The sequence below is a fragment of the Balaenoptera ricei genome, chromosome 21 (assembly GCF_028023285.1).
Source record: "Balaenoptera ricei isolate mBalRic1 chromosome 21, mBalRic1.hap2, whole genome shotgun sequence".
Classification (NCBI taxonomy): domain Eukaryota; kingdom Metazoa; phylum Chordata; class Mammalia; order Artiodactyla; family Balaenopteridae; genus Balaenoptera; species Balaenoptera ricei.
The window spans coordinates 35145703-35167552 of record NC_082659.1 but is presented as its reverse complement, the minus strand read 5'-3'; the positions used below and the strand labels follow the sequence as shown (position 1 = coordinate 35167552).

The following is a 21850-nucleotide window of genomic DNA, read 5'->3' as shown; positions in this document are numbered from 1 at the left end:
GCCCGCGAGCCACAACTACTGAAGCCTACGTGCCTAGAACCCATGCTCCACAACAAGAGAAGCCGCTGCAACAAGAAGCCTGCGCACCGCAACTAGAGAAAACTCACGGGCAGCAATGAAGACCCAGTACAGCCAAAAAAAAAAAAAAGAAAGAAAGAAAGAAAAGAAAAATCATGTTTAAATGAGGAGAGAAAATCCTCCATAGTGTGGCTGGGCCTCATCTAATCAGTTAAAAGCCTTCACAGGACAAAGACTGACCTTCTGTGAGCAAGAAGGAATCTGCCAGGGGGCGGATAGCCTCTGGATCTGAGCCGCCAATCTGGCCATTCTCCCTCTGGCTGACCTGCCCAGCAGGTTTTGGACCCACCAAGCCTGGGACAGAGATGGGGGGGGGTCTCTGCTCCTCTCTGCCACCACGCTGAGTGGTGGCTGGCACTCTCTCAGCTTCTGTGCCTGGTCTTCCTCTCTTACCATCTTCCCAACTCACCCCTGGAAAGTCTCATCCCCTCCATGCTTTTAATTATGGGCTAACGATCCAATCTATTATCTCCAGGGTTGACCCATTAATCTGATCGCCAAATGGATACTTTCACACAACGGCCCCAAAGAACATTCAAACTCATCATATCCCAAACCAGTGCACTGTCCCCTCCCCTAAGTCCCCGCATCCTCCTGGGTTCCTGTCTCACCAACAGCGTGCAGCTCCTACCCACCCCACAAGCCAGAGGCCCAGCAGTCCTCACTTCCCTGGTCTCCTCCTACCCACCCCCATCCTTACCCAAAGCTAATTAAGAGAAAGGGGTGAAATAGAAACTTCTGTGGGGTGGAAGATTAGGTGGCCAAAACAGTAATTTAGGAAGGGTGATTAACGGAGTGCATGACAATGAATGGAATATGGCAAACCAATGAAGAAGAGCTTCCATGCCGCTATTTCAAAACAGGCTTCCTGATAAATAAACAATTATATTTCAAAAAGATAAGATGTGGGCTTCCCTGGTGGCACAGTGGTTGAGAATCTGCCTGCCAATGCAGGGGACACGGGTTCGAGCCCTGGTCTGGGAAGATCCCACATGCCGCGGAGCAACTAGACCCATGAGCCACACCTACTGAGCCTGCGCTCTAGAGCCTGTGCTCCACAACAAGAGAGGCCGTGACAGTGAGAGGCCCGCGCACCGTGATGAAGAGTGGCCCCCGCTTGCCACAACTAGAGAAAACCCTCACACAGAAACGAAGACCCAACACAGCCAAAAATAATAAATAAATAAATAAAAATTAAAAAAAAAAAAAAGATAAGATGTGATCCATATTCTCTTTGTGATAGAAATGTGAAATTTTGTCTTCTTAAAACTGAAGATAATGATTTACATTGACTGGCTGTGTATTTATTTATTATTACCTTATTATATTGTATCATATTATTTGCTTTGCTTATAACTATGATAAATGTTTGTATAAATGAAAATAAATCAATAACAATTAATAAATTATATGTAAAACTCAGTCTTATTTTTTAACCAAAGCTTCAACTAGATTTTTAGTCCGACTGTGTCTTCCTAGCTCATAGCAACTGTTTCAAACAGATCTGCCTGTTGAAGTATCAGGATTTTTAATAACACCAACACTTTTAATTTCTCACACCCTGCTGTTAAAAAAGCTACCACTCTTTTAATCAGGGATGACAGCATCTTCTGCCCAGTGACACAGAAGCTACAAAGTGGCTGATTTCCTCACTGCTTATCTTAAAAAGGAAAAAAAACAGGCAATGTGGGGCAGCGGAGTTGACCATGACAGACGGGTCTCTGACCATGTTCTCTCTATTCATCTTTTGACGCTGTTGTCACTCTTTCCCCCAGTGTCTTCAGAGCAGAATGGAAAGGAAGGACCTGGTCCTGGGAGGGCTGGGCTGGGGGGCTCCTCTGGGGATGGACAATTACAAAACCTAAATCGCCAAAGAACATGCACTTTCAAGCAAAACTAGGCTGCTGTGCTGTACCTGTAAAGGCAGCCCTTTGGCAACGAGCCTACCACAGATAACGTGGTTCTTTTTAGAGGAGTTTGCCATGCTGTGTGTTTGGGAGCTTGTTTTTGTGGCTTTATTTATGTGTGAGATGATCCTACTGAAAAGAGAGTAGCCTTAAACATAACTCAAACCGAGATACCCGTTAGGACAAGTGTGCTCCATGAGAGGGCGTGATCTCTGTCTTAAAGCTTTTGTTGGGACTTCCCTGCTGGTCCAGTGGTTAACCCTCCGCGCTTCCACTGCAAGGGGCACGGGTTCAATCCCTGGTCGGGGAACTAAGATACGGCGTGCCGCACCATGCAGCACAAAAAAAAAAAAAGCTTTTGCTGTCCACGGAACCAGTGAGTCCAACCCAACCACAGACCTCGTGGAGGCCAGTCGAGGCAGGAAGCCACCTCCTTTTCTTGAAGTTCAAGAAACGGAGAGGTCGGTGAGGCGGGCGCTGGGTAAACAGACGGATTGAATGAGCCTAGCTTCGAGGGTCGAATGAAGACGTGCTTTACGAGCTGACCTCTGCTCAGCCCCCAACAGACCCACTTCGCAGCCTTAACCACACGGATCAACTTTTAAGTTCAAGATCACAAAGTCCCACCCCTTCACTTAACAGATGAGGAAAGCGAGGCTCAGATAAACGGACTCGCTGCGGAGAACGATGATCTGCTCAAGGTCACTCAGCCCGTGACCTTCCGACCACGCACAGAGGCCACACCGGCCCCTCCCTGGGGGGGGGGGGGTGGATGACAGCGCTGCCATCTGCGGGTGTCCCAAGGGGCCTGCCTTCCCTCCACCCCGTGGTGTCCGTCCGGGGTGATGAACCACCCCCCGTGCTGGCAGCCACCGTGGCGTGCGCCTCTGGTCGTGAGACTGCAGCTCCCTGAGAAAGCCGGGGAAAGCCGCTCTGCAAGGACAAGGTCAGAGCCTCTTCGGGGGCAACTCAGGTGAAAGGCAGCCCTGACCCCGCGCGCCTGGAGGCCGAGCCGGCTCACCCACCGCCAGGGGCGGAGCCGTGCACTCACCGTGGAACCACGGGGCGACGCTGTCCGAGGTGCCAAGGTAGCCGGCCCGCAGCGGGAGCTGCTCCTCCCGGAACCAGCGCACGATGTCCCCCTGGGCCGAGCGGGACGCCGGCCTCGCCGCTGCCTGGTTTCTGACATTTATGAAGGGTTTCAAGTTAGATTCAACTGGTTGGAAAATAATGCTTTCAAAAATCACACACGCACGCAGAGAATGTAACACGTCTGAAGACCTGGCCTCGCAGCTGAGCTCACGGGGCGTGACCCTGCGCACGGCTGTCACACGGTTCCTCCAGGGCAGGGAAGAGGAGGGAGCAGATCTGTCACCTGCCCTTTCAGTCCCGCAGGCTAGCCATGAGCTGCTGCTGTGCCGACACACAGATTTTAATTCATTTTTAATATGAATGAGAAGCTCCATTAATGAAAATTTGACGAAATGAGCATTAAAAAGTGAAATACACCCCCAGCCATATTTTCCTGGAGAGCACGTACTTGCAAAAGGAGGAAACCAGATGCAATAGAATAAACTTTCTCCCTAACACTTCATCACTCAATTTCCTCATCTTTCTGTTTCCACTGACCTCTCTGACTTGCTTCCTTCTCTCCCATACTTTGAAGAGTTCTGCTAAAAGGCAGTCTCAGAAATAAAAAGTAAAAGAAAGAGAAGTGTTTGAAGATAGCTTAAGAGAAAGATACAGGCAGCAGAATGGTTTTGAAATAAATTCAGTAGCAGAACTTAAGTCAATTTCCACTACAAAAACTAATACTGCAGTGTGACAAATGTATTCCCAAGTTCCAGGCCCACAAATTCTGAGAATTCAATGTAAAAACAACGAGTTTGGATGAGCTACCGGAATATCGTGCCATGTAAATTATGTTCTTTATGCTTTTTATGGTAACACATGCTATCAGGAGTTACATGTGATATATATATGTCAGATGTACATATATACACGTGATATATATGCATGTACATACATATACATAGCATTTTGGAGAAAACAGCTTATAATACTTGACTTTCCAAGGGAGCAGACACTGCACACACATGAGATTACATGTTAAGTTCTCCTCCCGGCCTTCAGATTAGGTTCTTTTCTTCGGGAAATCTTTGGAGGTCAAGCAGAAACTCCAAGGACAGCCTGTGTCTGTCTTTCCCTGGGCTGGCTCCTAGCTGACCTCGGTCATCACTGTTTGAAGTCCCACCCCTAAAACCATCCGGTCTGGCCACCTCACAAAAAGCACTTCATGCAAGTGGCTTAAGTTGGAAAAAATGAGCTACTGGAGCTTAAAACATCATCTTAAAACCCTCATTAAAAGGCACCTTCATTGCTGTCAGTCACATAAGCTGTGCTCTAAAAATACTGTGGGTGCGGGCGTATGACAAGCCGTATTCCACCCTTGGAGGAGCCTGGAGAGGCACATAGCCTGCGGGGACCTGCGGCCCAACACAGTGAAAGGCTCGGGTGTGGGAGGCGCCTGCGCAGGAGCTCACACTCCGTGCCCCAGTCACAACGTTGAGGGGCCTCTCTTGTTGTCATAAGGAAAAAGCGTTCCCCAAACTGTCACTCTGTAGAACATGGTCAGTTAATGCTGGTCCCCAAGTCCCCAGATGGAACCTTTCAACTGAGTAAGTATAATCATAGCAGAGGAAATGGTCCACCTCCTGCTTCCTCTGCGGACATAATCCCCATTAGGAAAAAGCCCTGAAGATAACTACTGACCCACACAAAAGGAGATCTTTGTTTTTTATTTTTCCATACTCCTGACAGAGAAGCATTTTTAGTTTTTATTTCAGAGGAAAAGGCTTTAGACAGTTGTGTTTCATTAAATCAATATTTGATTTCTCTTGGTTATTTTAAATATCATCTTCCTACACACCAGAATATGAAAAACTCATATAATAGCAATAAACAGGAGAAAATAATTTTATAATTAGTGAACATAAGGGATGGGGGTTTCTGCTGTGATATCACTGCATTTTTCTTTTAACATCTTTATTGGAGTATAATTGCTTTACAATGTTGTTTTAGTTTCTGCTGTATAACAAAGTAAATCAGCTATATGTATACATATATCCCCATATCTCCTCCCTCTTGCGTCTCCCTTCAACCCTCCCTATCCCACCCCTCTATGTGGTCACAAAGCACCGAGCTGATCTCCCTGTGCTATGCTGCTGCTTCCCACTAGCTATCTATTTTACGTTTGGTAGTGTATATATGTCCATGCCACTCTCTCACTTCGTCCCAGCTTACCCTTCCCCCTCCCCGTGTCCTTAAGTCCACTCTCTATGTCTGCATCTTTATTCCTGTCCTGCCCATAGGTTCTTCAGAACCATTTTTTTTTTAGATTCTATATATGTGTGTTAGCATATGGTATTTATTTTTCTCTTTCTGACTTACTTCACTCTGTATGACAGACTCTAGGTCCATCCACCTCACTACAAATAACTCAATTTTGTTTCTTTTTATGGCTGAGTATATTCCATTGTATATATGTGCCACATCTTCTTTATCCATTCATCTGCTGATGGACACTTAGGTTGCTTCCATGTCCTGACTATTGTAAATAGTGCTGCAATGAACATTGTGGTACATGTCTCTTTTTGAATGATGGTTTTCTCAGGGTATATGCCCAGTAGTGGGATTGCTGGGTCGTATGGTAGTTTTAGTTTTAGTTTTTAAAGGAACCTCCATACTGTTTTCCATAGTGGCTGTATCAATTTACATTCCCACCAACAGTGCAAGAGGGTTCCCTTTCCTCCACACCCTCTCTAGCATTTATTGTTTGTAGATTTTTTGATGATGGCCATTCTGACCAGTGTGAGGTGATACCTCTTTGTAGTTTTGATTTGCATTTCTCTAATGATTAGTGATGTTGAGCATCCTTTCATGTGTTTGTTGGCAAGCCATATATCTTCTTTGGAGAAATGTCTATTTAGGTCTTCTGCCCATTTTTGGATTGGGTTGTTTGCTTTTTTGATATTGAGCTGCATGAGCTGCTTGTATATTTTAGAGATTAATCCTTTGTCAGTTGCTTCGTTTGCAAATATTTTCTCCCATTCTGAGGGTTGTCTTTTCGTCTTGTTTATGGTTTCCTTTGCTGTGCAAAAGCTTTGAAGTTTCATTAGGTCCCGTTTGTTTATTTTTGTTTTTATTTCCATTACTCTAGGAGGTGGGTGAAAAAGGATCTTGCTGTGATTTATGTCATAGAGGGTTCTGCCTATGTTTTCCTCTAAGAGTTTGATAGTGTCTGGCCTTACATTTAGGTCTTTAATCCATTTGGAGTTTATTTTTGTGTATGGTGTTAGGGAGTGTTCTAATTTCATTCTTTTACATGTAGCTGTCCAGTTTTCCCAGCACCACTTATTGAAAAGGCTGTCTTTTCTCCATTGTATAGTCTTGCTTCCTTTATCAAAGATAAGGTGACCATATGTGCATGGGTTTATCTCTGGGCTTTCTATCCTGTTCCATTGATCTATATTTCTGTTTTTGTGTCAGTACCATACTGTCTTGATTACTGTAGCTTTGTAGTATAGTCTGAAGTCAGGAAGCCTGATTCCTCCAGCTCCATCTTCCTTTCTCAAGATTGCTTTAGCTATTCGGGGTCTTTTGTGTTTCCATACAAATTGTGAAATTTTTTGTTCTAGTTCTGTGAAAAATGCCATTGGTAGTTTGATAGGGATTGCATTAAATCTGTAGGTTTTTTTGAGTAGTATAGTCATTTTCACAATGTTGATTCTTCCAGTTCAAGAACATGTATATATCTCCATCTGTTTGTATCATCTTTAATTTCTTTCATCAGTGTCTTACAGTTTTCTGCATACAGGTCTTTTGTCTCCTTAGGTAGGTTTACTCCTAGGTATTTTATGCTTTTTGTTGCAATGGTAAATGGGAGTGTTTCCTTAATTTCTCTTTCAGATTTTTCATCATTAGTGTATAGGAATGCAAGAGATTTCTGTGCATTAATTTTGTATCCTGCTACTTTACCAGATTCATTGATTAGCTCTAGTAGTTTTCTGGTAGCAGCTTTAGGATTCTCTATGTATAATATGTCATCTGCAAACAGTGACAGTTTTACTTCTTCTTTTCCGATTTGGGTTCCTTTTATTTCTTTTTCTTCTCTGATTGCTGTGGCTAAAACTTCCAAAACTATGTTGAATAATAGTGGTGAGAGTGGGCAACTTTGTCTTGTTCCTGATCTTAGTGGAAATGGTTTCAGTTTTTCACCATTGAGAATGATGTTAGCTGTGGGTTTGCACTGTATTTTTATTCAAGGATTTTCCAAAACAAATTATTCTGCCTAATTCCCCCCACAGCCTAGGAGGCAAAGGGACCACCATGGCCAAATAAAGTCTTCATTTAAAAAAGAAACATTTCCAGCTGCTGCATAGCACAGGGAGATCAGCTCGATGCTTTGTGATGACCTAGAGGGGTGGGATAGGGAGGGTGGGAGGGAGGCTCAAGAGGGAGGGGATATAGGGATATATGTATACATATAGCTGATTCGCTTTGTTGTACAGCAGAAACTAACACAACATTGTAAAGCAATTATACTCCAATAAAGATATTTAAAAAAAAAAAGAAAAGAAACATTTCCATATTCTCAATCTATGAGCTTGGCTGTATATCCCAGAATGAGAATTATCATCAAATCTTTAATCCTGAGCAGTGGAAATGTAGCTCTGCTCATGATGTGAAGGCCGGCAAACCGGGGTTCCTACTGTGATGACCCCCCAGTTGTCCCCCCTCCCCTCACTGGCTGTCACCAGGTGGGGGTGAGCTGGGCTGGGGGCACAGGACCTCGCTGTGCATCTTCACGAAGTTCCTGGCTATGTTAATGGTACCCACAGTGGGGATTTTACAGATGAGGGGAGATGAAGGGCTGCCCAGGTGTCTCAGCATCACAGACTCAGAGGTGGGGCCGGACTGAATGGCACCAGCAGGCTCTCTCCCCGCAGCGGCCACGCAATTCATCTATTTTAATCGGCCATTTCACCGCTTATGCTTAAAGCCACCTGCATGGCTTCTTACCTGAGAGGTCTGCAGGGGTGTCCCGCAGGGCTCAGGAACTGAGGCTTGGGTGGAAGGGGGGGCCTCCGGGGTTTCTGGGGGCCACCAGGGGGGCTCTGTGGCCCCTCGCCACCTCTCCCCCTCTGGGACAGCCTCTTGTAGTCCTCCCGCGCTTGTTTGGCCAGGGAGCGCCTCCTCTCATCAGCTGCCTTGGATTTCCGCACTAGAAAAACAGTGGGGTTTGAGAAAGGCCCTCATGAGCCCACGGAGATGTTCAGAAGAATCAGCACCACAGACGGTGAACAGAGCGGACTCTGGTAACAATGAACAGGCACCAGCAATGCCTAGCATTAAAGACCCTAATGCAGGATGTAAGAATAAGCTTTACTGAGTGTATCTGCACTTCAGACATTATTGGTCAGAATCTGTTATGTTTGATTTCACAGAAATGCCTAAAGTGTTCCATTACACTAAGATTTCACTGCATAGAAGTGATTGGATCTGGTAAACATTTTCACTTCACAAAAATTGTCATTTTAATGATGTTCATTGTGATGGAATTCCCAACATTCTGCAAACATGGCCGCCCCTGTTCTCCTCCTGTTGCTTCAAGGGATGACCGGGAAGTTAGGGTGTCTTTGTCCAAGTCAGATGGAAGCGCTAATCCTGTTTCAAACCCGAATCCTCCCAGCATCCTCACACATGCTCTGCTCTGCCTTCATCTGCACTGGCCTCTCCCTAGGAGGACGATCTCTGGGCAGTGCTAACTCAGAAGGGGGCAGGGTTGAGCCACAGGTGTGGGAGGGATGCTGACACATCCAGCCTGTTACCCCTGTGTTCTTCTGATTACAAAGTTAAGATGTGTTCACTGTTGAAAACTGAGAAAAATACAGAAAAACAAGAATTCCAATAAATAACCTTGAATCCTGCCTCTCCAAGAAAACTAATGTTAATATGTTAACCTGCCACTTCTTTTCCCTCATATACTTAGACATTTATAAGTAGGGATATTTTTCATACTATTTTATAATGATTTTTCTTCTCCAAGCTAAAAAGATATAAACACATTCCAAGGACATTAAACACTCTTCCAAAACATTTTTTCATAGATAAATACCATTTCATCATATACATACATCATAATTTTGATGGTACTAAGATGAATTGAGAACATTCCTGCTATTCAATGTTTAGATGAGAACCTTTCTGCTATTCAATGTTTAGATGGCTCTGTAGCCTCTGAGTAATAGTTTAGTGTTAAAACATCTCTCAACAACCACTCTAAGTGCTTCCTAGATGGATCATCTTATTCGGTGAACAAACTAGCTTAGTGTCGCTGTTATGGAGGCCTCTGGGTACTCACAAGAGGCCTGCCACTCCGAATCTTCTTTCCAGCTCTTATAAATCTGCTTGGTTCTCTCTTCATCTATTTGTTTTACTTCTTCATCTTGTGTTTTCTTCACAGATTCTTTCTTCTGTTTAAAAAACCAAAAACAAACACTGGTGAGGGATTCTGGCAGTTTCCTGCAGTAAGGCAGGCACTAGGCATGGTATGGGCAAAAAAATGGGCATATAGATGAATGGAAGAGAATAGAAAGCTCGAAAATGAAAACACAACCTTACAAAATCTATGGAATGCAGCAAAAGCAGTTCTAAGAGGGAAGTTCATAGCACTACAGGCCTTCCTCAAGAAACAAGAAAAATCTCAAATAAATAATCTAACCTACCACCTAAAAGAATTAGAAAAAGAAGGACAAACAAAATCCAAAGTCAACAGAAAGAAGGAAATAATAAAGATCAGAGAGTAGATAAATAAAATAGAGCTCAAAAAAAAACAGAAAAGATCAACAAAACCAAGAGCTGGTTTTTTTGAAAAGATAAACAAAATTAACAAACCTCTAGCCCGGTTCACCAAGAAGAAAAGAGAGAGTACCCAAATAAACAAAATAAGAAATGAAAGAGGAGAAATAATAACTGATACCACAGAAATATAAAAAAATCATAAGAGAATACTATGAACAATTATATGCCAACAAGTTGGACAACCTAGAAGAAACGGACACGTTTCTAGAAAACATGCAGCCCACCAAAGCTGTCAGGAAGAAACAGCTAATTTGAACAGACCGATCACTAGAAGTGAAATAGAATCTGTAATTTAAAAAAGAACTCACTGCAAACAAAAGTCCAGGACCAAATGGCTTCACTGGGGAATTCTACCAAACATACAAAGAAGAACTTATACTGATCCTTCTCAAACTCTTCCAAAAGACTGAGGAAGAGGGAACACTCCTAAATTCATTCTATGAAGCCACCATCACCCTGCTGCCAAAACCAAAGACACTACAAAAAAAGAAATTTACAGGCCAATATCTTTGATGAATATAGCTGCAAAACTCCTCAACAAAATATTTGCACACTGAATCCAACACATAAAAAGGATCCTATACCATGATCAAGTTGGATTCATTCCAGGGTCACAAGGATGGCCCAACATATGCAAATCAATCAATGTGATACACCACATCAACAAAAGAAAAGACAAAAACCACATGATTATCTCAATAGATGCCAAAAAATCACGTGACAGAATTCAACATCCATTCACGATAGAAACTCTCATCAATATGGGTATAAAGGGAACATATCTCAACATAATGAAAGCTATTTACAACAAACCCACAGTCAACATCATAGTCAATGGTGAAAAGCTGAAAGACTTCCCAAAGGAACGAGAAAAGGATGCCCATTCTTACCACTTCTATTCAACGTAGTATTGGAAGTCCTAGCCACAGCAACCAGACAAGAAAAATAAATAAAATGTACCCAAGCTGGAAGGGAAGAGGTAAAACTGCCACTATTTGCAGGTGACATGATACTCTATATAGAGAACCCTAAATTCATAATACAAAAACTACTAGAACTAATAAATGAATTCAGCAAGATAGCAGGATACAAGATTAATACACAGAAACCTGTTGCACTTCTTTACACTAACAATGAAATTTAAACATGATTTTAAAATCACGTCAAAACAAAAACAAAAACCTAGGAATAAACTTAACCAAGGAGGTAAACGACCTATACACCGAGAACTATAAATCATTTTTAAAGGAAACTGAAAATGATTCAAAGAAATGGAAAAATATCCTATGTTCTTGGATTGGAAGAATAAATATTGTTAAAATGGCCATACTATCCCAAGCAATCTACAGATTTAATGTGATCCCTATCAAGAAACCCAGGACATTTTTCACAGAACTAGAACAAATAATCCTAAAATTTATATGGAACTACAAAAGACCCAGAATTGCCAAAGCAATCCTGAGGAAAAAGAACAAAGCTAGAGGCAAAAATCTTCCCAGACTTCAGACTATACTACAAAGCTACAGTAATCAAAACTGCATGGTAATGGCATAAAAACAGACATAAAGATCAATGGAACAGAATAGAGAGCCCAGAAATAAACCCTCGCACCTATGGTCAATTAATCTATGACAAAGGAGGCGAGACTGTACAATGGAGAAAAGACACCTTCTTCAACAAGTGGTGTTGGGGAAAGCTGGACAGCTACATGTAGATCAATGAAATTAGAACACTCCCTCAAACCACACAAAAGTAAACTCAGAATGGCTTAAAGACCTACATATAAAACACGACACCATAAAACTCCTAGAAGAGAACATAGGCAAAACATTCCCTGACATAAACCGTACCAATGTTTTCTTAGGTCAGTCTCCCAAGGCAAAAGAAATAAAAGCAAAATATAAACAAATGGGACCTAACCAAACATATAAGCTTTTGCACAGTAAAGGAAACCATCAACAAAATGAAAAAACAACCTATGGAATGGGAGAAAATATTTGCAAACGAGGCAAACAACAAGGGGTTAATATTCAAAATATACAGACAGCTCATAGAACTCAATATCAAAAAAATAAACAACCCAATCAAAAAAGGAGCAGAAAACCTAAACAGACGTTTTTCTAAAGAAGACATACAGATGGTCAACAGGCACATGAAAAGATGCTCAACTTCACTATTAGAGAAATGCAAATCAACCACAATGAGCTATCACCTCACACCAGTCAGAATGGCCATCATCAAAAAGTCTACAAATAATAAATGCTAAAGAGAGTGTGGAGAAAAGGGAACCCTCTTACACTGTTGGTGGGAATGTAAATTGGTGCATCTACTATGGAGAATAGTATGGACGTTCCTTAAAAAACTAAAAATAGAGCTACCATATGATCCAGCAATCTCACTCCTGGGCATATATCTGGAGAAAACTCTAATTCAAAAAGATACATGCACCCAAATGGTCATAGCAACATGATTTAAAATAGCCAAGACATGGAAACAACCCAAGTGCCCACCAACAGACGATTGGCTTAAGAAGATGTGATATTTATACACAGTGGAATATTACTCAGCCATAAAAAAGAATGAAATATTGCCATTTGCAGCAACATGGATAGACCTAGAGATTATCATAATTAGTGAAGTAAGTCCGACAGAGATAGACAAATATTATATATCACATATATGTGGAATCTAAAAAGTAATACAAATAAATCTATATACAAAATAGAAACAGGCTCACAGACATAGAAAGCATATTTATGGTTACCAAACGGGAGAGGGAGCGAGGGAGGGAGGAACAAATTAGGAGTATAGGATTAACAGATATAAACTGCTATATAAAAAATAAACAACAAGGATTTACTGTATAGCACAGAGAATTATACTCAATATCTTATAATAATGTATAATGGAATGTAATCTGAAAAAAAATAACTTAATCACTTTGTTCTACACCTGAAACTAACACAATATTGTAAATCAACTGTACTTCAATAAAGAAAAGAAAAAATAAAATATACAAAAATATCTTTTAAAAGCATCCTTTTTGAGAAGGAAAAATATAGAATAAGAAACATGAGTCTTCCTTAAAAAGGGAATTTTTAATTGAAGTATAGTGGACTTACAATATTATTTACTGTGGTAAAATACATATAACATAAAATTACCATTTTAACGTTTTTAAAAATTGTGGTAAAATATACATAACACTAAGTTTACCATCTTAACCATTTTGACATTTACGGTTCTGTAGCCTTAAGTACACTCAAGGGAATTTGTTTTTAACCAAAGAGAAAACTAACACACCAAATCACTTAAAAATTCCTTTGTTTCTTTGAGGACAACCTTCTGAGTGTTCATGAGAAAAATGAATTTACAACTTGGTGCGGCAAGAAAAAGACTCGTCAGCTGAGTCATGAAACAGGCTGAGGGGCAGGAAAGACTGGCCGTGCTTTGCTCTGCACCACAGAAATCATGGTTTTTTTCTTTTGTGTTTTCCTATAGAAAGATAAAGACTTTCTTGTGGTTAAATTATTGCACCACAAGTAAAATATGTACCTCGATGCTGTGAAACTGGTTTCAATCACCATTAAATCACAGTTAACACAGAAGATGGTGATAATTTGTATTATGCACTTCACCTCAGATGCAACGAAACTTTTGTGGTTTGATTGTTTTGACTTTTTTTCTTACATTCTTTTCCTGCCCAGAGCTAAGCCCCCCTTCTTTAGTCAATATTATAAAAACCAAAGAACAGCTTTTGGTGTTTGAAATGACTTAAAATTTGCCATTGCCTTATTGAAGCTGTTGGCAAGCCTGAAATACATCAAAAGTGCTGGTAGAAATTTCTAAGCTCAAACAGAAAAAAATTCAAAGGGAGCTTTGTCTTCCACACACATATTTTTAAATGATTTTAAATAATTAGAAAAATATAGCTACAATATTAAACTATGCTATCATAGCATACTGTTATGCTAAGGATACTGTTGCTTAGGAAAAGCAAGAAGTTTATAAAGTGAGTCTACTTAAAGAAATATATTAAGTAAATAATAATTCGGGCGGTACTTGGTTGCTGAGGTGATACGCCAGTGTCTGAGAGAGCCGTGTTTAGTAAGTCTCACTCCTTTTTCATCCACAGTGTCATTATGTATGGGCACAGTGAGAAAGGAGACAAAACTAATGTTTCACAGAGTAACAGCAGATGAGAGCTGACCCTGGCCGCTGTTTCTATTCAGAGCAGCTAGAACACTCAAGAACTTGTCCCGAGTTTCTCTAAGGATTCCTCCAGAAAATTTACTTTTAGAAAAGTCTTCACAAGTTGATCTTTACTTTCTCTGTTTAGAAAACCATCATTTCTTCTTTAGAAGTGCTCTGCTGAAGCACACAGGTGCAGGATGAAGGCCAGCGAGTGGAGGGGCAACAGGGCTGAGCCTGGACGCTGGTCCAGATGCCCAGGGGCTGGGGTGTGGAGCCAGAGATGGGCAGATGGAGCTGTCAAAGGTCCCTGACACAAAGCCGCTCGTCCCGGGCTGCTGACGCAAATATTCCCACCAGCTCCCTCATCAGCCCCTCACTCCGTCTCATTACTGACTTCTGTGTCATTCCTCCACCGTGTCCAAGAGCTCTTGCCTCTGTGCCCTCCTATGTGCTGTTCCCTCTGCCTGGAACATACTTCCCCAGCCATCCCCATCACCCCGCCCTCATTCTTCAGGTCTCTGCTCCAATGTCAACTTCTCTGGCCACCTCTATAAAAACCAACTCCCACCCTCCCCGCGTTCCTCAGCTCCCTTATACTGCATGGTTTTCCTGCAGAGCTTTTAGGCCTTGACTTCACACACAGATGTATCATCTGTCTCCCCATCAGGAGTATAAGCTTTCCGAGGGCAGGGACTTTATCTGTTTCGTTCACTGTGTCTCTAGTGCCCACAGCAGAGCCTGGCACGCAGGAGGAACTCAACATAGGTCATCTGAACGAACACGCAGATCTTCTGTCCTTTCTTCCTCACCTGCCCTCATTTAAAATGGCATAATGTAATCAGGGCAGTGTCACTGGGGAGTTCCTTTAGGGACTATTGCTGCTGTTTTATAAAGAGGCATGTGTTACATCAGCGTCTGCACACCAGGCCCACAGCTCCAGACCTCCCCATGACTGAAGCCTCAAACGTGCAAGCTCTCCAGCTCACACGTGGCCCTGCAGAGGAGTCCGGGCCTGGGTCACCACCCAAGGGAACCGGCCCCAGCCACCTCCTCACAGCCTCCATCCCAGCCTGTGGCCCCCAGAACCTTCATTTTACAGCCTCATCTCTCGCTCCACTTTTTCAGACCATCTGTGGGCCAAACCCTACAGGGTTTCTTTCCAGTCTCTGCCTCAGTTATCCTGAGCCGCATATATGGTAACAAGGCAGTAGGACGGAGGGAGCAGAGAGGTCCCTGTCCGGATGGACCCGGAGACCTGAGCTCCTGGAGGCCCTGCGGGCACCATGGGCACAGTGACCCAAGCAGCTGCTCAGCGCAAAGGGACAGGCTCGAGAAAGAGTGAACACCTAGGGAACCTAATGTGAATTCACGATTTCTGCCAAGTTTCATGTTTCGTCTATCTCTCTCTGAAATCAGTCTCCCCAGCGTTTGCCTCTGTCCAGGACGCTATCTGGCGTCAGATCTTCAGGGAGGAGTCCGATATGTCCTGACGAGCAGATACGTCCTGGCACACCCTTTCCATGATACTCAAGACTCTCCAGAAAAACAGGTAAAGATGAACAGCTGTGCTCACAAGCTTTTCAAAGACAGAGTTCACAGTGTGCTGCTTAATTTCGTTTCTGCATGAGGCTAATAAAACAATTTGTGAAACATTAGTGGAACTGGCTCTGCACTTAGCCCCTGAGACGGAAGGTAAGTCTTTTACCTGGTGAAATCCATATTCCTTCATACGACTGATAGAATCTGCCAACATTTGGTGAACATTTCTTGAGGAACTGGAGGGCAACTAGAAATTAAATGAAACACATTTTTATGCCATTTAGAGCTGCAGTGCAATTTCAGAAGATAATCTGTTAATGCTTCCCTCATGTCGATGTTCCCAAATGCTGCCCGCCCCAACTGGATCCTCCCCTTTCCCGCCAGCAAGTGAGCTCCTGAGCCCATCCTGACTGAGGGGGCGGGTATATGAAGCCCCAGCCTCTGCACTCAGTAGGGTTAGAGATGAATCACTGCCCAGCAGCCAGGAGCTGGTGGTTTGCTCATGTCTTGCTCCCAGCTGGCCCCAAGGTCCCTGGGATGACTTTAAGACATCAACACTACTCCTTAATCTCAATTCCCTTCTTTCTCTCTTAATCCCTGCTCTACCCCATCCCGTGTTTTAGGTCGGACCAGAGAAACGCCTTAGTTTCGGCCACTTAACTGCATTCACCTCTCTCCCCTTCTAGGGCTGGAGGCATACCTGGAAGACCCAGTGCCTGGGAGCCCTGCCCACCCTCCGTGCCCGCTCACATCCCCCGCTCCCCCCACTGCCCCCACTTCCCAGTTCCGGATCTAGGCTTCTGCTGCTCTAGACGGATTTCCTAGGAGCCAGCTCCTACCAATGGGGTTCCCAGTTCTGCTGCCTGGATTCCCTGGGACCATCCTTGTGGGCCACCTGCCAACCCCTCTGGCTCTGTGACTGAGCTGGCACAGCACACGGGGCGCCTCGTAAGACCAGGTCAGTTACACCGGCCCCCGTCACCCGGTCCCTGGCCTGAGTGCAGTCTGGGCCAAGGCCAGCATGGCAGCCATGTGACCTGTGTGGCCGATATTAGCCACCCTCAACCCACGGTACCACGACTCATGAGTCTTGTGCCTGAGGACTCCTTCCTGGATCCTGGCATAGATGAGAAATTGCCTGCAAAGTTTCAGCCAAAGGTCGGTACCAAGATTCAGTGTGGAGCACAGGGGGTACTTTAGGGTCACTTCTATGCCATGAAACGAACCAGCATGGCTACCTCAATCCTGCCCCTGCAGTTCGGTGCCCATGTGAATAATTATCTCCAAAATAATGCAGGTGATAACTGGTATTGGCCACTTCGATCTGGGCCCTTAAAACCTCCTTCACATGTGTCTCCAGGCCATTTCCCCCTTCTCTGGGCTGGAATGGTGACAGCAGTCATGCTACTAGAAAAACAGCAGAGCCTCCAAATCCTGAGTCCCTGAACGGCTGTGTAGACCTGAGCCTTCCTGGACCAGAACACCCAGCCTGGACGTTACAAGGGAGAAAGATGCACCTCCATGATGTTTTGACCATTGCCTGTTTGGTCTATCCTATCTTAGCTGATAAAGCTGGCCATCGCTGGCGGCCCTGGACTCCAGCTCTCCGCTGAGGTCACTTACTGATCACGGGAGTACAGTCGATGCTGATTTCCCTGATGGCTGAGGGTCACTGGAGCCTGTCCTGCCCAGGCTCTGCATCAGCGCCTTAGTAAGTATCATCTTCACTGCCCACAACATCGCTGAAGGAGGGGCAACATAACGCCCATCCTCAGGTGAAGGAACTGAATCTCAGAGGAGTTGTGCAGCTTTCTGGGATCACACAGCCAGCCTGTGCCAGAGTTCATGCTTTTTCCACTATATCAATATTGTCATGATAGGGAAATGAGTTGCAGGTCAAAAGATTTCTTATACCTATTACTTGGCAAAGTAATGAATCCTATAGGTTTCACAATTGCTACTTGCCATATTCTGTCTCATCTTTTCCTTATTCTGATATTATAAAAGGATATGTAGCTGCCCTGCATCTAAAGCAGAATAGGATGATAACCAGTTCCTCTACTGATGAACAGATTAGAACTCTTCCAACAGCTTTTGTATAAGTCTGTCTGTTCAAAAGTCCGAGATGGCTTTGAAGGGCTCAGGCTTGTGGTCTCTGAATACATTGCCACTATAAGAACTGTGAACTTTAAAAACAGCCTCACTCTCCCTTCCCTCAATGATATAAGATCTGTGGGGCATCATTTGGCAAAAAGGATGTTTCTTCTATGCTGAAAATTAGGAAGCAGGTGACTGCGCTCCACTGCTACCTCCTCAGGTGCTGTAGACAGTACTGCAGCCCCCGCTTCTCCACTCATGTGTTTCAGAGGGACCTGGGCTTCTGCCACTAGCAGAGCTTTGGACCAAGGTTTCATCAGCAGCACCTCCACCACGATCAGCTCCTGAACAAACTCTTAGTTGTTTCCTGAATTAGCGTCAGGCTAATAGATATCTGACGTTGCTCTTCTAAGTCATATATCCCAAAGCGTGGTCTATTTTGTCAAGCATTTTCCCCCATCACTTGCCAATTACCGTCCTCTGCTTGGACATAACACCTTCAACACACTGTACAAGTTATTCTTTGTCCCTTAGAAGTATTCCTTCAATGGAACTATCGATCTCATGTATACACACAAAAGTGTTTTCTCACCACTTGCTTTTTAAGAAATTACAATCTGGATTTTTTCCATCATCATCATGTGCCTTTTCTCACTAGCACTTTCAACATGCTCACTGCTTCTTCACTTGTCAGATATTACAGGGTCATCAATATTTTTAAAAGAGCTCAAATCTAAGCACAGATGCAGGAACAAGACAATTTTCAGGACTTGGTGCCGGGGACTGAAGGGACCTCTGTGACCGTCAGCACCGCCTACTGGTGCCACTCAGAGTTGACAGCCTTTCCTTGTCTGAAGGTTTAGGTTTTGTTTTTAGTACATCAAAGCTCACAAGTTGGTTCTTGAGTAGATAAGATTTAGCATAAACGACTGATTAATTTAACAACCACCCCAGAGATCAGTACTTCTATTCAAATCCTTCCATGTGTCTAAAACATACCGTCAACTCTAAAACTATTCACACGTACTGAGAACCACATTTATAAAAATTCTCATTTTAAGGGTGAGCGAAGATTCGCTCTTATTCCAAAATGTTAAAATAATATGAAGAAGTTCATCAAGACTTGCGTAGAGCAGTTCATTCAGATACACTTACATGCTTACGAATCCACAAAGCACACCATGTACAATGGAATAGACTGAAAGCAGTGTGAGCCAGATCTCCTTTACTAAAACACAGCCAGATCCATGGCTCAAAAGTGATGGTTCACGATGTCAGTACCGGAAGGAGACAGCCTCAGGAATAGCACTCTGAGCGTCCCCAGCTCAAGGATGAAGAGGCGTCCCAAAGAGGGCGCCGGGCCCTCTCTGAAGCTTCCGAATGACGCTGGGTTCCAGGGAATAGACTCTTTAGCTATCCCAATTTGCAACACAAGGAAGGTTGGAAAACTACCCACCTCCCTGCATAATTTTTTCTTACAAAGAACTTTCAAGTCCATGCCTCATTTGACCTTCATATCAACACCATAAGGGTATCAAAGCAGGTATTATCCCTTTACCAAAAAGGTAAGGCGACCTGTTCATAGGTAGGAAAGCAGGGGCTGAAACCCTTGCCCTGCTCCTTCTGTGGGGTGCCCCGGAGAGAACATCTGTCTGCTCTCCCCTCCCACCTGCTGCATTACAGAGACTTCTGCAGCTGCTGAAGCCCTATGGGCAGAGTTAAAGCTGTTGTATCTTCTTCATATTTGTTTCATTTAAAAACGAAAAGTGCCATGGAATATTTATGCAAAAGCTCCAAAAAAATAGAGAGAAAACTTGGAAGCCAATGACATCACAAGCTAGTGGACTTCCTGCAGAAACCAAGTCAGAATGGTCCTCTCCAATCAGTGTGGACCAAGGAGACCTGGGAGTGGAGCCCCTCCACAATGACCAAAGGATTTTATAAGTATATATAAATTACCATTAAACTTAGAAGTATGGCCATTCAAATCTATATAAGCAATGGGTAAACAAAAGACGCTGCCAGCAACATCAATATTATATGGTTACAAACTGTATTTCCTCCAGAGACTATGTGTCATATGAGAATTATTCTAATTATATTCACTTTTTAAACTGGTTTGAAAAATGGTTCATTCTGGCTTCCAACCTAATATTCACTCTTTTTAAAAGTAGGACTATACAATCAAACAAACGTCAAGAGCCTTTGGAATAAACAAGAAAGCTCCAGTGAACAGAACATTTTTAGCGCTTATGTTTTAATGGTGAAGAAGAAAATGATGAATTAAGGCAGGGGTCCCCAAACCACAGGTTGCAGACCGCTAACGGTCCCTGGCCTGTTAGGAACCGGGCCGCACAGCAGGAGGTGAGCGGCGGGCGAGCGAGCGAAGCTTCATTTGCCGCTCCCCATCGCTCCCCAGCGCTCACGTTACCGCCTGAGCCATCCCCCATCCACCCCCCATCCGTGGAAATTTGTCTTCCATGAAACCGGCCCCTGGTGCCAAAAAGGTTGGGGACCGCTGAATTAAGGGGCTAAAATCAAGAGTTTACATCTGAAAACAAAGTGCTAGGTTAAGAACTGGCTCATCCTGATCTTACACCTCTTAAATCCATGGTCTTCCTTAACAGACTAATGGTCAGAGTAGTAACCTCTGTGAGGGCAAAGATCACGTCAGCTTAACTAATTCACGATACCTGGAGCCTCGGCAAAGAGAACAGTGACTGGGCACTTAGTAGGGCCTCAATAAGTATTTGGTGAATGAATGAACACACTATGTATTCACGAGCATGTTCTCAATCATTAAAAGATATTCAGTCTAGTTTTAATACTAATAAGAGAGACTTAATTCAAATTCTCCAAAAATCGATGGCCTGTCCCCGCACTTTGCTAACCAGGTCGCTGGAATAATCAGATTCCTATTTCTATTCTCAACCATTTTAAGTGAAAAGGGAATTTCCCAGTGATGACTATAATAGTAAGCTTTTGAGCATACTGGGGTTTAGCACTTCTTTTTCTTTCTTTCTAAAATAGTGAGAGAGGCAGAATAATGAAACTGTGCTTTGATAAAGTGACAAAGAATAATAATATAGAGAAAGTGGAGATACTTTCCTAAAGCCAACTAGACTAACAGGATGAAAAAGGGACATTCAATTTTACTGCTGAAAATATGCTGTGTGGTCCCTGTGGAGAGATTTTACTGAAACATGAATTAGGACAACGGAGACCTTAGGGAATCTTTTCCCCATTTCTCTAACATTGTTCCCAGCAAAATCTATGCACAAAGACTACTGGAGAGTCCGACTTGAAAATACAGTGGACTCTAGTATCATGTGTAACTTTATGGCACCTCTTTAAATAATGCATTAGTCTTTAGCACCTGAGTTTATTCTGAGCAGAGCAGAGCATGGAACTGTCATGCTGCATGAAGGTCTGTCTGCCGGCAACGCACCTCACCCACGACTCCTCCAAGTGATGTGCAAACAGCAGAACTGGGCAGTAACATCCTCAGGAAATGCAATAATCAGAACTAATAAGGGTTGTTAGGGCAAAGTGTTTCAGATATGAAAGAGTTTCAGAGGCCGCTCTTACAATTTCACCAGGGAGATACCTGATATATGATCCATGAAGGAGAAAAGGAAGACAGCAAGAGAAATAAAGTAATTGTTAAATATAAAGTTTAAGGATATTATAAATATTTATATATTTATTATATTTATATAGCTGTAATATATATAAATATAAAGTATAAGAATATAAAGTATAAGGATAGTAACAAAGGATTGTTAGGAGAGTAGTCAAAGAGTCTTAAAAACATGGTTGATTTGGGAAGTCTTGACGTAACATAAAATAGGAGCCTAACAATAAATAATAATAGAAAATAGTGGACTTCCCTGGTGGCGCAGTGGTTAAGAATCCTCCTGCCAATGCAGGGGACACGGGTTCGAGCCCTGGTCTGGGAAGATCCCACATGCCACGGAGCAACTAAGCCCGTGCACCGCAACTACTGAGCCTGCATTCTAGAGCCTGCGAGCCACAACTACTGAAGCCCGAGTGCCTAGAGCCCATGCTCTGCAGCAAGAGAAGTCACTACAGTGAGAAGTCCACCCACCACA

At 43.3% G+C, this 21850-nt stretch overlaps 1 protein-coding gene across 10 annotated transcripts in view; it reads right to left on the bottom strand.

The window, feature by feature from the left end:
• The window catches only part of SH2D4A (SH2 domain containing 4A), a 72741-nt gene that overhangs the window by 19586 nt on the left and 31305 nt on the right, over positions 1-21850 (bottom strand). For all 10 annotated transcript variants that reach the window (XM_059909226.1, XM_059909234.1, XM_059909228.1 and 7 more), the window contains 4 exons: positions 15808-15888; positions 9409-9520; positions 8067-8268; positions 3037-3167 (listed from right to left, as the gene is read on the bottom strand). In XM_059909226.1, the coding sequence (XP_059765209.1) occupies positions 3037-3167; positions 8067-8268; positions 9409-9520; positions 15808-15888 (526 nt within the window). The remainder of the gene's footprint in view (positions 1-3036; positions 3168-8066; positions 8269-9408; positions 9521-15807; positions 15889-21850) is intronic.